We start from the raw sequence: 12,823 nt of genomic DNA, 5'->3' as shown, positions 1-12,823 counted from the left end.
GGAGCGGTGGGAAGGGAACGTGATGTGGTGCTCGGTTGAGTTCATTCCCTACCGCGGCCAGAACAGCCGTCTCTTCCCCACACCAGGTAGATGTCAGCGCTCTTCCTCTCTGCTTTATTTCGTAGACACAGCTGCTGTGTAGCAGCTGTTGGGCTGGGCTCTTTGGAAAGGCAGGGCTCCCCTTCTCCTCCAGAGCCCTGCATGTCTCTAATCTGGGCACAAGGTTTTCTTAGAGGGACAGAGTGGTGAGCCCCAAAAAGCCAAGGAGTAATTGTCGTCTCTCTCTCTCTTTCTCTCTCTTTTCCCCCAAGGAACTAGCCAAGTACTTTTTGGCAGAATTGCTCTCAGAGCCAAGCCAGACAGAAAATGAAGCCCTGGAGTCTGAGGACTTGTCCCGGGGGGCTGAGCAGGATGAAGTGAGACTGGAGCTGGAGCGCTCGGCTAACTCAAACCCCGCTCTGGCACCCCGGGAACGCAAAGCAGGCTGCAAGAACTTCTTCTGGAAAACTTTCACATCCTGTTAGCTTTTGAAACCCACCTCTCCTCCCCATCCATCCCTGCCTTCTTCCTAGCCCCCTGCCCTGAGCAGAACCTTCACCACAAGAGGCGAAGACTGTAAATACACAATCCACGGTTATGGTGAAATTAAACAAACAAGGAAAATTTGAGTTTGATTTCCAGTTGTTTTAATAAAACTTTCTGTTCCAATTGTACACGATTTGCCTGAGTTGTGATTTCTGACTAGTTCTTTAATGACATGCACTCGTCAACTCTTTCAGATGTACTATTTTTAATTCTTTGTTGCAATAAAGTTTATGTTTCAAACAGTGATGCTGAGGCTTGGTGGTCAATGAGAAAACAAAAGTAACCTCTCAGGCTGCTCGTCTTCAAAATGCCGCCTGTCTCAGGGCAGCAGCAGCAAACGGCATCCACATGCACACTGATGTACACATGCACAATATCTCTTAAAGTGATTTTTGATTATTTTTTTTTTGCTATGGTCTTTCTAAGGGACCTAGAGAGACAGTGGTATTTTAGATATCAAATCCTTGCCATTGTGGCTGAGTCAAATCTACAGCACTGGCACTTCAGTCAGTCTAGAGGATTTAAACCCATCACCAGAGGCATCACTATAAATCGTGGCTGTGTATTCCAAGCGATGGGGATCATAAAAGTGGTTCACAGTACAAATTTACCCTGCATATACCTCATTCCTTTCTCAGCCACAAACACTAAAAGGTTTTCTTTGCCTGATACATTTTAGTCCTTGCAACATCCCTGACAAACACCGCTTCTGGGATTCCTTCAGAAAGTTTTCTTTTGTTCTGCTGCACAGGGGGAGGTTTCACATCCCTGTAAAACGGAGATGTTAACCCCATGCCATCAGCCCCTCTCCATCTAATAAACTGGTTACAGTGTTTTTTTCTACCCACTACATCATCATCAAAGGCAACATTAAAAGGTTCAATAGGATAGGAGATACCATTGGGAAAAAGATATGCTTCTCTCAATCGAAGAGAAATTCTTCATGCTTTTCCAGAGTCTCTTCCTTTTCTGGCCATGTTGGTTTGTGACATGCAATCGTGGTGAGTTGGAGCTGTAGATCCTGCATCCTGCCTAGGGGATAGCGCCACTTTGATGGGAAATTCATCATTCAGGATTAAAGGTAACAAACATTTTGTAGCCATCATATGTGAAAAGGTAAAGAATGGGGGGATCTTAGAGATGTTCATGGGTGGAGGGCTGAGCATGACCCTGGTGGAGGTGGATTGTCCAAGTGAGGGCACGTTAAGTCATCTCTGGTCTGTGCTGAGCATAGCTCTCCGTGGGACATGGTTCTTGGCGGCTCATGGGCCACTGCCTTTATTCTTGGTCTGCATCTCCTCTCCCTGTGGGCAGGGGTTTGTTAGACTCAAGTTGGGGACAGGTGGCTCCTTTGCCATCGGGAACTATACCAGTGCCAATGTGAAATCCCAGCCCTGCCACGCTCACTCACCACAGAGCTCAGCTGGGCTGTTCCACACTGGCAACAGGCAAGGACATCGGGGAACATGCACGGGGAGGGGAGCTGCTGGCATCGGTCCCTCCAAGCCCAGAGGCAGGGCTGGATGCTGCCTTCCTCCCTGGAGCAGGGCAGCAGCTCCCTGTGCTGCAGGCAGGGTTAAGGGCTGCCTGCTCTCTGCCTGGCAGCTGCTGGAGATGCTGGATCCTGCACCCGTGACATGATCCTGTGTACCCCTAGCTCCTGGGAACCTCTGCTCCCCCTCCCTTGTAACAGGGATAGGTTTTGCGGTGTGATCTGGGGGAATGCAAAGTCCTCAGCCTCCACTGCCACGCATACAGTGCGGTGGGGTTAGGGGCTCTGCCCTCTTTGTTGGAGCTGGGTGCATTGCAGACTGGGCAGGGAACGGTGATCCTCCAGTGCTTTGGGGGGAGAGGGGGAGAGCCCTGGCACATAGGGCAGCCTTTTTCACCCCCTGGATTTCTGGTGCAGCTGCGGAGGGTGCAAGATTAACTCAGCCTTGGGCGAGGGGCAGGGCTGGCACTGTTGAGGGAGAAGCCTCCAAAAAGACACTTGAGAAGCACAGGTAATGTAGATTGTTTCTCAGCCCTAAAAGCAGACAGGGTGAGAATAGGACCTCATTTGAAAATGTGGAGACAGACTGTCTGAGGAGCAAGCAACGGTCCTAGCTCACATCTGATTCCTTTGCTGCTGTGCATCATCAAGGGAGCACATTTTAGGAGAGTCAGTAAAGCAGAGACCTCCCCATCCCTGGCTGCTCACTCCTGTCTTGACTGAGGTACACTTAGCTTTCAAAGAGTAACTAATTCTTCAATGCTGAGACAACCTTAAGACAGCAGCTACAGGAGCAGAAAGGGGGTGGAGGTGCCAGGAGCTTGAATATTTTTATACACCAAGTCCATCTTTCATGGGATATAAATAGACCACTACTCGCCTGAGGGTTTTTCCTCTTGGTCACTATGCTCAGCCAGTGCTTCTGAAGGGAGTTAAATCCTGCCAATTGCTGGAGTGAAACTCATCACAAATAGGGATGTGGATGATCCTCAAGCACAAGTAGGAATTAAAGACGGAATGACTCACACGCTACACCAGCCTGTATCAGCAATACAGCTGGCGTCACGTCACGACAGCTTCTGCGAAGCTTAATGAAGATATACTGGTGGAGGCATGTGCGAATGTCCTCAGTTCAGAGGCAGAAAGACAAACCTGCTCCTTCTATGAACTCAGGAGCTCCTGGAGTTTGGGGAGATGGCTCCCAGGGCATTAAATACAGTCTCATCACATGTAATTGCACTGCGGCAGCATCAGCAATCCCAGGTGCTGGGAGCCATACAAACACAATGCAAGAGATGGTCTTGCCCTGCTGAGCTAAAAAGACTAGAAAGACAAAGATTTATTGTTTCTTTTTGATAGATGGGAATTATAGGGTAAAAAGATTAAATGACCATATTTAATCCCTGGCCACACAACCATGAAACTGTGTCCTGGGCTGGGAAGACTCTTGCTGGGCAAGGCTGAATCTGGAATAAGCACATAGGTATGAGACGTTTTCAAGCGATGTTCTCTGCAGCTCAGAGATGAGGCTCCATGGAGGAGCAGCCTCAGCACGGGCCTGAGGGAGGTCAGGGGCTGTGATGATCCACACATGGCTGATTCATCTCCTCTCTTGCACCCAGTGTCACGGGCAGACCCAGAGCAATCCCCATTTCAGGAGGTTACCTTCAACCTGGTGATTCATCTGAGGCAGTGCAGGAACCACTTAAAAGGGCTTGAAACTGCTGTCTGAAGAGTTGCTTTTAATGAAAACCAGAAAAGGTTGTATAAGGCCTGGAAACACACGTCCCCCGATGGGAAGTCAGTGATGAGCTTCTCAGCCATCCCCAGCAGCAAACCCTGCAACTAACGATGCCAAGGTGGGTCATTCAGTCTAGCAAGCAGGCCAGGATTTTTTTTATGTGCAGCCCAAATTGGTAAAAAAGGCAAGTCTTCCCTGGCCCAGAAGGCTTGTTGGTGACAGGTAGCTTGAAGTGGTCCTAGCTGTGGTGCAGAGGAAATAATTGTGGGATACAGATTTCATAGCCTGGGTCCACTCTGCCACCAGCTAACTCCTTTTGGCTCTGCAGAAAAGACCGAAAGCCTGGACCCATGGGCACAACTCCCCTTCACCCAGAGCAGCCTGTAAGATGCTATGCACTGCCTTTGCCTTTACTCTGCCTCTGTGGCTCCCAACAAGCATTACATTGTCACTCTGATCCGCAGCCACGGGGAGCATCTCAGATTCCCAGACCTCTGCTCTCACCACAGGAATCTTCTTCCTTTTCATCCTGCCCGACTCCCAGCACCTCTGGGGAGTACCAGAACAACCCCCAGCCCCTGTATGGGTCAGCATCAGATGTTTGGAAAGAAGCACTCGCTGCTGCAAGTGAGTCCTAATTCTCTGAAAGCAAAGGAATAGGATGTTTATTGACCAGGGTGAGAAAAGCTATACCTAGGCAATAAAAGTTATTATGATAAAGGAACAGACTGTACTCTCTGCTCTCTGAACACCTTCTGACTCTTTGACAGCGTCTCACCAGAATAATGCAATAAAACTCACACTGAGCATTTTTTCCTCCTTTGTTTTATTAGGGAATTATTTGTTACTTTTTGTTGACACCTAATTGCACTTCTGAGAATAGCTCTTTGGTCAAATTATGTCAGCACCTCAGAAGACTTTTTGGAACCCAGTCTTAGGAGACTTGCCCCATAAACAACTTGCAGAACACAAAAAAGTTAACAAGGTCCCGAAAAAATCTCCAAGTTCAGTTTTTCTCATATGTATATTGCAAATGACCGTTTGTGCCATGACCTAATATTTCCAGCATTGTCTGACAAAGAAAACCAACTGGTCATTCAATTAACAAAATGAATTTAATGAAGAACCCCAGTATATCCTATGAAGAGATTCCCTGAGAAAGCATAAAATGATGCACTCAGATCCAGACTTTATTCATCACCTGTGTTGGCTGCTGGACCAGAGAGAGAGGGACTTGGTCCCACACACAATGTCAGAGCATCCCTCCTGATGCTCTTCGCTGCCTGCCTTCCCCTCCCATGCAGCTGACTCGTGCAGCCGGCAGCCTGCCATGGTCCATGGTGCAGAGGGAGGAAGCGCTCCTGGCCTCCAGCTCTGGCAAAGCATTCCCAGGAGGTGGGCTGAGAGATGCTTCCAGGCCCTCCCTTGCTCATCCCTCAACCCTTGTTAGCACATCCCCCAGAGAACAGAGCAGAAGTCAGTGAATCCCTCCTGGCCCAGCAATAAGCCCGGTGCTGCTGTGCCCCGAGGTAGAGCGTTTGCTCCCTTACACAGCTCCGTGTTCTGCCTTCAAGGGAAATCTCTCCTTTTGCTCAGGACGGAGGTTTAAGGAAGAAAAAGCATCCCCCTGGAAACTGGCTGTCACATTTGCAAGGCTCTTTTGTAAATCTTCGCTGCCACCTCATTTCTTCCCTATTTTACTTCTTGTGCTTGTCAGGGTTTGTGATTCTTCCCAGAGCTCGAACACAGTATTTCTTTCCCTGCGTCTCTGCTCCCCACAGCAGCCTGATCCCCAAAGGGTGCGATGTGGGGGGACATCGCTGAGCAGAAGCCCAGGAATGGGGTGCACTGCAGCCAGCAGAGAGAGCCAAAGAGCACAGATTGTCCCGTCCATGGTCTGGGTCTGTACGAGCAGGTGCTTAGGACGGGTGTCCTCTGTGCCAGCGGCCGTCCGAGCTCTGGCTACAACCTCACCACGGGGAGATGGGCTGGAGACAGGGGTCCTGCAAAGGGGGGCTTTCCATGGGGCAGCACTTTCGGGGGCCAGAGCCATGTGAGGATGCAGACAGTGCTGCTGCACTGACAAACATTTTTTTTCCCCCCAAACTAAATGCATGCTTTTAATTTCTAAAGGGCACTTCTCATGTCAGAGTTGCCAATTTTTAATGGGTTAGAAGAAAGCTAAGTAACATGAAAGTAAGTGAACTGTTCTATCTAGGGTTAAATGGTTACATCTAGGGTTTGTTCTAATGGCAACCTGCAAGAAATTGCTTCCATGAAAATATTCTTCCCCTGTGTTTTTTGTTGTTGTTCAGCATTCAAAACAACTTCTTATTTACTTAGCTCTTCTGAAACTCAACAGTTTAAGCAGCACTGGAGGGGCAGAGGGAGGAAGGGCTATGTCCAGCTAAAGGCTCAGGGGACCAGATGGCCCGTGGTGGTGGCACTTTGGCACAATGTGTAGCAGTCACTGTTTCCCAGACATGAGAGCTCCAGGCTGCAGGAGACTGCATCTTCCACAGCTTGAATAAACAGTCCCTAGAGGTAATGGGGGCTGGAGGTGATGTTACCTGTGCTGACGTCTTCTCCTACCAGCTGCAAGAAGTGGTCCTGGGCCTTGGAGTTTCAGACCCTGCTGCGGGAAGAGCAGTAGCTGCTTGTGGCAATGGGACAGCATCGCACCGGTGAGGCTGCCGGTGGGCTGTCCGCCCAGCACAGCCAGAGTTGCACCAACCCCACAACAGCTGGTGATCTCTGGGGCTGTTCCATGGGCTCCATGCACCCTGCCAGGAGGAGCCCAATGCTGCTGCCCTAACATTTCCATCCTCTTGGCATGGCCTAGTGGCAGGGATGCCCAGTAATACTCTCTTGCTCCTGGTTTAGGGTCCTTGGAAGGAAACTTCACCATCCCTGGAAGGACAGAGGCCAACAGCAAGCAGGAAAATTGGGTTCAAGCAACATGTTTGAACCAGGGCTCTCAGTAGAAGAGTGTGGGGAAAAGGCAGCAGCTGTTTGCCCTGAAACCTGCATACAGCATTTGGAAAGCAATGACTGGAAAGAGAGGATTTCCAGCATGGATACCCTTCAGAAGACTATCAGGGAGATGAAGAAAAGAGAGATACCATGCCAAGCCCCAGTGAGACTGTTGTCACAAGGACGCAAGGAAACAAAGCTCCAGGTGATGCAGGAGAAACTTCACACCAGCACCTTGCTAGCCCAGAAAGGGGACTTCTCCAGAACATCTGCTCAAATTGTCCTGAAAAGTGTGGTGGAAATGGTGGGAGATGTGTTACGCAGCAATGCTCAAAGAGCCCTGACAGCTATAGCAGAGGCATGTTCATTGCCTTGGACTGCAAAGACAGCTATGTTGTTGGCCTTCTCACAGAATAACTCCAGGACCCATTCCAAGATCTTGGACTGGCTGTCAAATGCAATTCTGGAGTTTGGCTTTGCAGGGATGGATGCCAAGGCACTGGTCTAAACCCTGAAGATCGCTCTTGCTGCTGTTCACTCAGGTGTACACAAATCAGCCATCACCTTGCTGGGGCTTGTTTACCTATACGTGGGAGACTCACTGAGAGCACTGATTGAGAAAGAAGAGCTGCCCCTTCTTCCCCAGATAGATGCTGAGCTGGAGGAGCTGCATGGACAGGTCCCACCAATTCCAAGTCGTGCCAACCCCAAGCCATGCCTACATGACTGGGCCCAGGAGGACCCAGGGGATCACAGAAGGACTTTAGCCATAGACATTGGTGACAGGATCACGCCAGAGCTCATGTCAAAGCTGCAGGAAAAGAACTGGACGGTCCAGAGGGAGGGCCTGGAAGAGGTTGCAGGCATCCTTCAGAATGCCAGATTCATCCAGCCAAACATAGGAGAGCTCCCAAGAGCCCTGAGGGCTTGTCTCTGCAATCCAAACCCAATTCTGGTACAGATGGCCCTGAGGGTCCTCCAGCAACTGTCTATAGCCATGGGTTCAAATGTCAAACAGCACATGAAAGACTTGGGCTTTCTCCTCATTGCTCTGTTTAGGGAAAGCAAGAGCAGCACGGGAGCTGACACTCTGGCTGCCGTGAATGCCTGGGCTGCACAGGTCAACATACTGGAGTGGCTGGATGGGCAGGACATTTCAGAAGATCTAGGTGAAGAAATGCCTTTACAGAAGCAAGAGCCGGTGCAGTGGCTGGCTGAACAGCTGCCAACCCTCAAGTGAGCTCCCTCGGACCTGCTTTGTGTGTGCCTCACCTCTACTCTTCCCTGCAGGACAGCAACAGGGATGTGCAGACAGCCTCACAGGCAGCCCTGCCTTTCTTCATAATGCACCTTGGCTTTGAGAAGATGACTGAAGCCATCAGTGAGCTGAAGACCACTGCAAAGGACCACATACTTGCAATACTAGAGAATGCCAATGGTAGTCCATCAGCCCAGTCCCCTGCTTCTGCTAAGTCACCTTCCAGACTCCCTAGAGTCACCACCATGACTGCTTTCCCCTCTGTTCTAACCACACCACCTGTAGTAACAGCCTTGCCTTCACAAGCACCAGCTAAAGAGCCAGCACCCAAAATCAGTAGAGAGGAGAAGCAGGGTCCCAAGAAGCCCGAGTCAGGAGAAGCCGTCCTGAAAGACACAGGTGTAGCCAAGGGAAAAGCACAAATCAATTCCACTCTGAAGGATGGGGTCAGCAAACTGGGACCTATCTTCATTGCTGTCCCCAAGGGGAAAGAGCAGAGAATGAGGGATGAGAAAGATAGCAAAGCGCTGCAGTGGAACTTCACTGCTCCCAGTGACAGGTACGTGAAGCAGCTGAAAACTCAGATGAGCAGCTGTGTGTCCAGCAGCTTCCAGGTGGAAATGTTCCACTCCAGCTTCCCCCACCACATCAAAGCCTTGGCCATCATGGCCAGGCACTTAGAGACAGAGAAAGAAGGAGTTATCAGCTGCTTGGACCTGATCCTGAAATGGCTCACCCTGCGTTTCTTTGACACCAACTCACGAGTGGTTATCAAGAGCCTAGATTACCTCAATCTAGCTGCTCCTAACCTTGCTGATTCAGGAAAAGTACCAGTTGATGGACAATGAGACCTTTTCCTTCCTTCCATATCTGGTCCTGAAGATGGGGGAGCCAAGGCAAACTGTTCTTAAATTGGTGTGTGCCATCCTGGAGAGGATGTGCCTGGTATATCCAGCTAAGAAGGTGTTTGACTTCCTCGTGGAAGGTATCAAGTCCAATAACACTAAGCAGCAGGAAGGCTGCCTGGTGGAGATGGGTTATTTCCTTGAAATGTACGGCCTGGATGTACGTGAGCCGAGCCCTAGCAAAGCCTTGAAGAGGATAGCTGCCTTCTTTGGAGACCAAGACAGTGCTGTTCATAGTGCTGCTCTAAACATTATGGTCACAGCTTGCAAAACTCAGGGAAACCCTATTCAAATTGATTGAGGATCTTCCTGAAGAACATAGGAGAATGCCTGGACAAACTACAAAACAGGAACCTGGTTGGTCAAGAGTTTCTTCAGCAAAGCATTTCAGTGAGAAACCTCAGCATGATTCAAACACGAGATCCAAAGTCACCCAGCAGCATGCAGGAGATGCGCCCTCAAAGCTAGAGCCCACCTGCTCTCAGGAAGGAAATTTCAATATGTTGAATGTATCTTCCCAGACACTGTTTCCACATGTAGGTCAGCAAGTGAGCAGGCTTGTCTCCAGAAAATACAATCGCTTTAGACTGAAGGATAACATTCAGTTAGAAACCATCCCTGAATTCCAAACCCTGCCTATCTCCTCAGACAGTGATGACACCTGTCATGACATCACCTCCACCATTAATTCCCTTATTTGTTGCATTAGCAGTGGTGATACTGACACCAGCATCCAGGCAATGAAAGAAATTGAGGAGACCTTGAGACAGAAGAACAAGGTAGAAGCCATGTCTGGCATTATTAATGAGTTTCTTGTAGCCAGCTTTCAGTCACTCAAGTTTATCAACCAGCAACAGGAAGCAGATAAGAAATGAGGGAAGGAAAAAATCATTCTGCGATGCAACCGTGTCATCCAGGCCTGTAACTGTGTCTTCCAGATGAAGAAACTGGCTGAGGAGGCCTCAGCAGCAGTGCTTAAGGATATAATGAACAATCTCTTTACCTTAATGCTAGACTTCCTGGATGGAGACCTAGAGGAAGACCAGAAGCTCATACAGTCCATTAATGTCCTCATGAAGAGGGTGTTGGAAAAATCTGACCAGATGAGGATTTTTTGTGCCTTGCTGAAGCTGCTCAAAGGCAATCTGACTGCTGAGGGCAGCCCAGAGAAGTTTTCTGACCTGCTGGCCAAGTGCCTGCGGAGGATGACATGGCTTCTCCCAGGCACCATCAGCACCATCAACCTGAATGAAATCCTGCTGGATGTCCACGTGCTCGTGAAGGCTCTCTCAAAGGGAAAATTGAGGCAGCACACAAACAAACTCCCACTGTGGACCCTGAAAACTCTCCTGCACAACTTGTGCAAGTTGAAAGGAGAGAGGATCCTGGACCACCTCACTCTGATTGAGGATGCAGCTGGTTCCGAGGTGGAAGCTTACCTCTGAAAGATAGTCAGTCCTGCTGCCAAGCAGGGGGCAAATGAAACAGCTGTAGGAGCAGAGGAGGAGATCCCCATGGCAGCTCGCAGGGTTGCAAAGGACAAAGCAGTTGATGTTTTAGAGAGCATCTTTTAGAAAATTTTCTCCAAGGAGAGTTTGGCGGAGGGTTTAGAGGAGTTATATGAATGTAAGAAAAAATGACCCAAGGGAAAGTTGGAGTCTTTCCTAGAAAAACTCTCACTCTTCTTGCAGAGCTATGTGAAGCAAAATCTGGCCATTAACCAAGCAGAATAGGCCACCATCTTCCTCCTCCGCTCCTGGGGATGTACCCTGAGGTGGAAGCATCTCCCCTTAGATCAATGAGGATCCCAGGAGGGACCATAAAGGGGAAGGAGGTGATGCCATGCTGCCACGTAGAAAATCTGCCATTCACCTGCAGCAGTAACACAGTCTTGAGAGCAAGACAGCCCACAGCAGGCTCCCTGTCAGTCAGCTCCCCTCCAAGGATGCCAGTGTCACGCTTCTCTCTCCTTTCCAGGGCTACACAACAGTGATGTCCCTGGGGGCTTGAAGAACCACCAGCAGAAATAGCACTGGGACCTCAGAACTAGTCAGCCCTCCTCCACACACACATCAAGGGGCAGATGGCACAAACCAGGAACCAATAAAGAAAAAACTCCAGCATAAATAGCGAGTGAGGTATCTGTATGCTGGCACCCTGGGCCTGCAGCCCCCAGGAGCCGGTCCCAGTTTCTGGTTGATGTCTCCGTTGCTGTTGTTCAGAAAAGCAAAAAGTGGGGCAGGTAGCACTGGGGCACAGCTACCCAGCTGGGGAGCATTAAGAGCATGTGTGTACCTAGGGAGGTGTCACTCCAGCTCAGGCTGGGCTCCTTGGGTGTGCACGAGGAGGCTGATCCCTTCCCCAAGGGGTGCAGGTAAATAGGAAGAAGAGCAAATTGATGTTCTTTCCAAAGCCAAAGAGGAGATAGGTCTTAAGACCAGGAGATGTGCAACTCAGGCAAAAGGAAGAGGGTCTGCTCGGTTCCCTGTGTGCTGTGGGAAACGGCTATAGGATTTCCTTGTTTCCAGAGCTCAAAGTCTTCATGTTTCCATGTCACAGCACAACTTTTTAGCCTTTAAAAGAATAAGGTGGGTGAGACTGATGCCTTGGGGCAAAACTGACCCCACAGTACACAAATCTGGCCAGGGCACAGGACAGAGAACCAGTCAGAGTACTGACCCTGCCCAGACAACCTCCACAAGGGTCTTTCTGACATGGAATTTTCTGTCAGTTAACATTCATGGTTAGTAAAGTATCAGACCAACAATGCCCTGGTTCCCATCTGGGAGCTGCCTGAAGAGATTGAGGCTTTCATAAAGCATCTCTGCCTTTCTGCACACTGACGACCAGTTGCACAATGAGCCTACCAAAGGCAAAGGTTGCAACAGGAAATTCATTAGGGAAAGCGATTTGTACAAGTTTTTGTTTTCTCTTAGGTGAAATCAATAAGACACAGACTTTCAAACCCACTTCCACCTGTCAAACTGAAAGAGTTCAAGAGAGCAGAGCTGCTATGCACAACTGCAGAATGCCAATGCCTCATCCCAGCCCATCCCTTCCGTGTTTCCCAAGGAGCACACCGCTATTCTCATGTAAAACCACCCTGACCTGTCTTTAACACCCCTCTCCCCTGTAAGTTCCTAAAGGTAGGAGTCCTCAGCTTTGAGTCAGGTATAACAATAAGCATGTCAAGGATGCTCACTAAATTACAGGGCTTATTTACTAATAGACAATTCAGTCAATTACAAAATGCTATTATTAGGCATTTGTACTCAGGCAGAGCCAGCTAGCCGCCTGGTGAACATGGTAAACCAATATTTTTAATTAAAATAAGGAAAAATTAATACACAGTCTGATTACTGACCAACAAGAAAAATACGCCCTAGAGATCTCAAAGTGTAATTACCCTTTCTGAATGGCCAAAATGACTTGTTTCCTGCACACTATAATTCTCTCTAATGCTGCTACGAAGTCATGGCCACCCCCTTCACCTACCCCATTCATCCAGTGCTGTACCTGCCCAGGGGCTGCTCCAGTCCCAATGAAATCAGGCTCTGATACGTCCATATCTAGTTTCTGCTTTATTTTCTGGCTGGGTAGCTGGAGGATTCACAATGAGAACATGGCTGATGCCTCTACAATTTCTATTCTTTGATTCCTTCCTGCTCTGTCCTTGGACACCCTCTCTTTTTGTGCTGAAGGACATAAGTTTTGAGGCTGGAGTAGAGCTGTGTATCTTACATGCATCACAATTGGGTGCCCTTTATGTGGCCTTCCACAAGTAAATTCGTATCCACGTTAAGCTGTGAGGTCAGGCAACTGGACATGCTGTTGCAGGAGGTTTCCTTCAATGCTGTGCTCTCTTTTTG

At 49.2% G+C, this 12,823-nt stretch overlaps 1 protein-coding gene and 1 pseudogene across 1 annotated transcript; both read left to right on the top strand.

Moving 5' to 3' along the window:
* Positions 1-311: 311 nt before the first annotated feature.
* On the top strand, positions 312-831 carry SST (somatostatin; the record flags this gene model as incomplete). The annotated part of the gene is made up of 1 exon (XM_009698197.1): positions 312-831. A coding segment is annotated over one exon (213 nt), but the record flags the coding sequence as incomplete, so codon positions are not given.
* Positions 832-6,777: 5,946 nt separating this feature from the next.
* LOC104160137 lies at positions 6,778-10,528 on the top strand (annotated as a pseudogene).
* The last annotated feature ends 2,295 nt before the right edge of the window (positions 10,529-12,823 follow it).

The sequence above is a fragment of the Cariama cristata genome, unplaced genomic scaffold (assembly GCF_000690535.1).
Source record: "Cariama cristata isolate BGI_N322 unplaced genomic scaffold, ASM69053v1 scaffold12804, whole genome shotgun sequence".
Taxonomy (NCBI): domain Eukaryota; kingdom Metazoa; phylum Chordata; class Aves; order Cariamiformes; family Cariamidae; genus Cariama; species Cariama cristata.
This window is presented reverse-complemented; position numbering and strand designations above follow the sequence as displayed.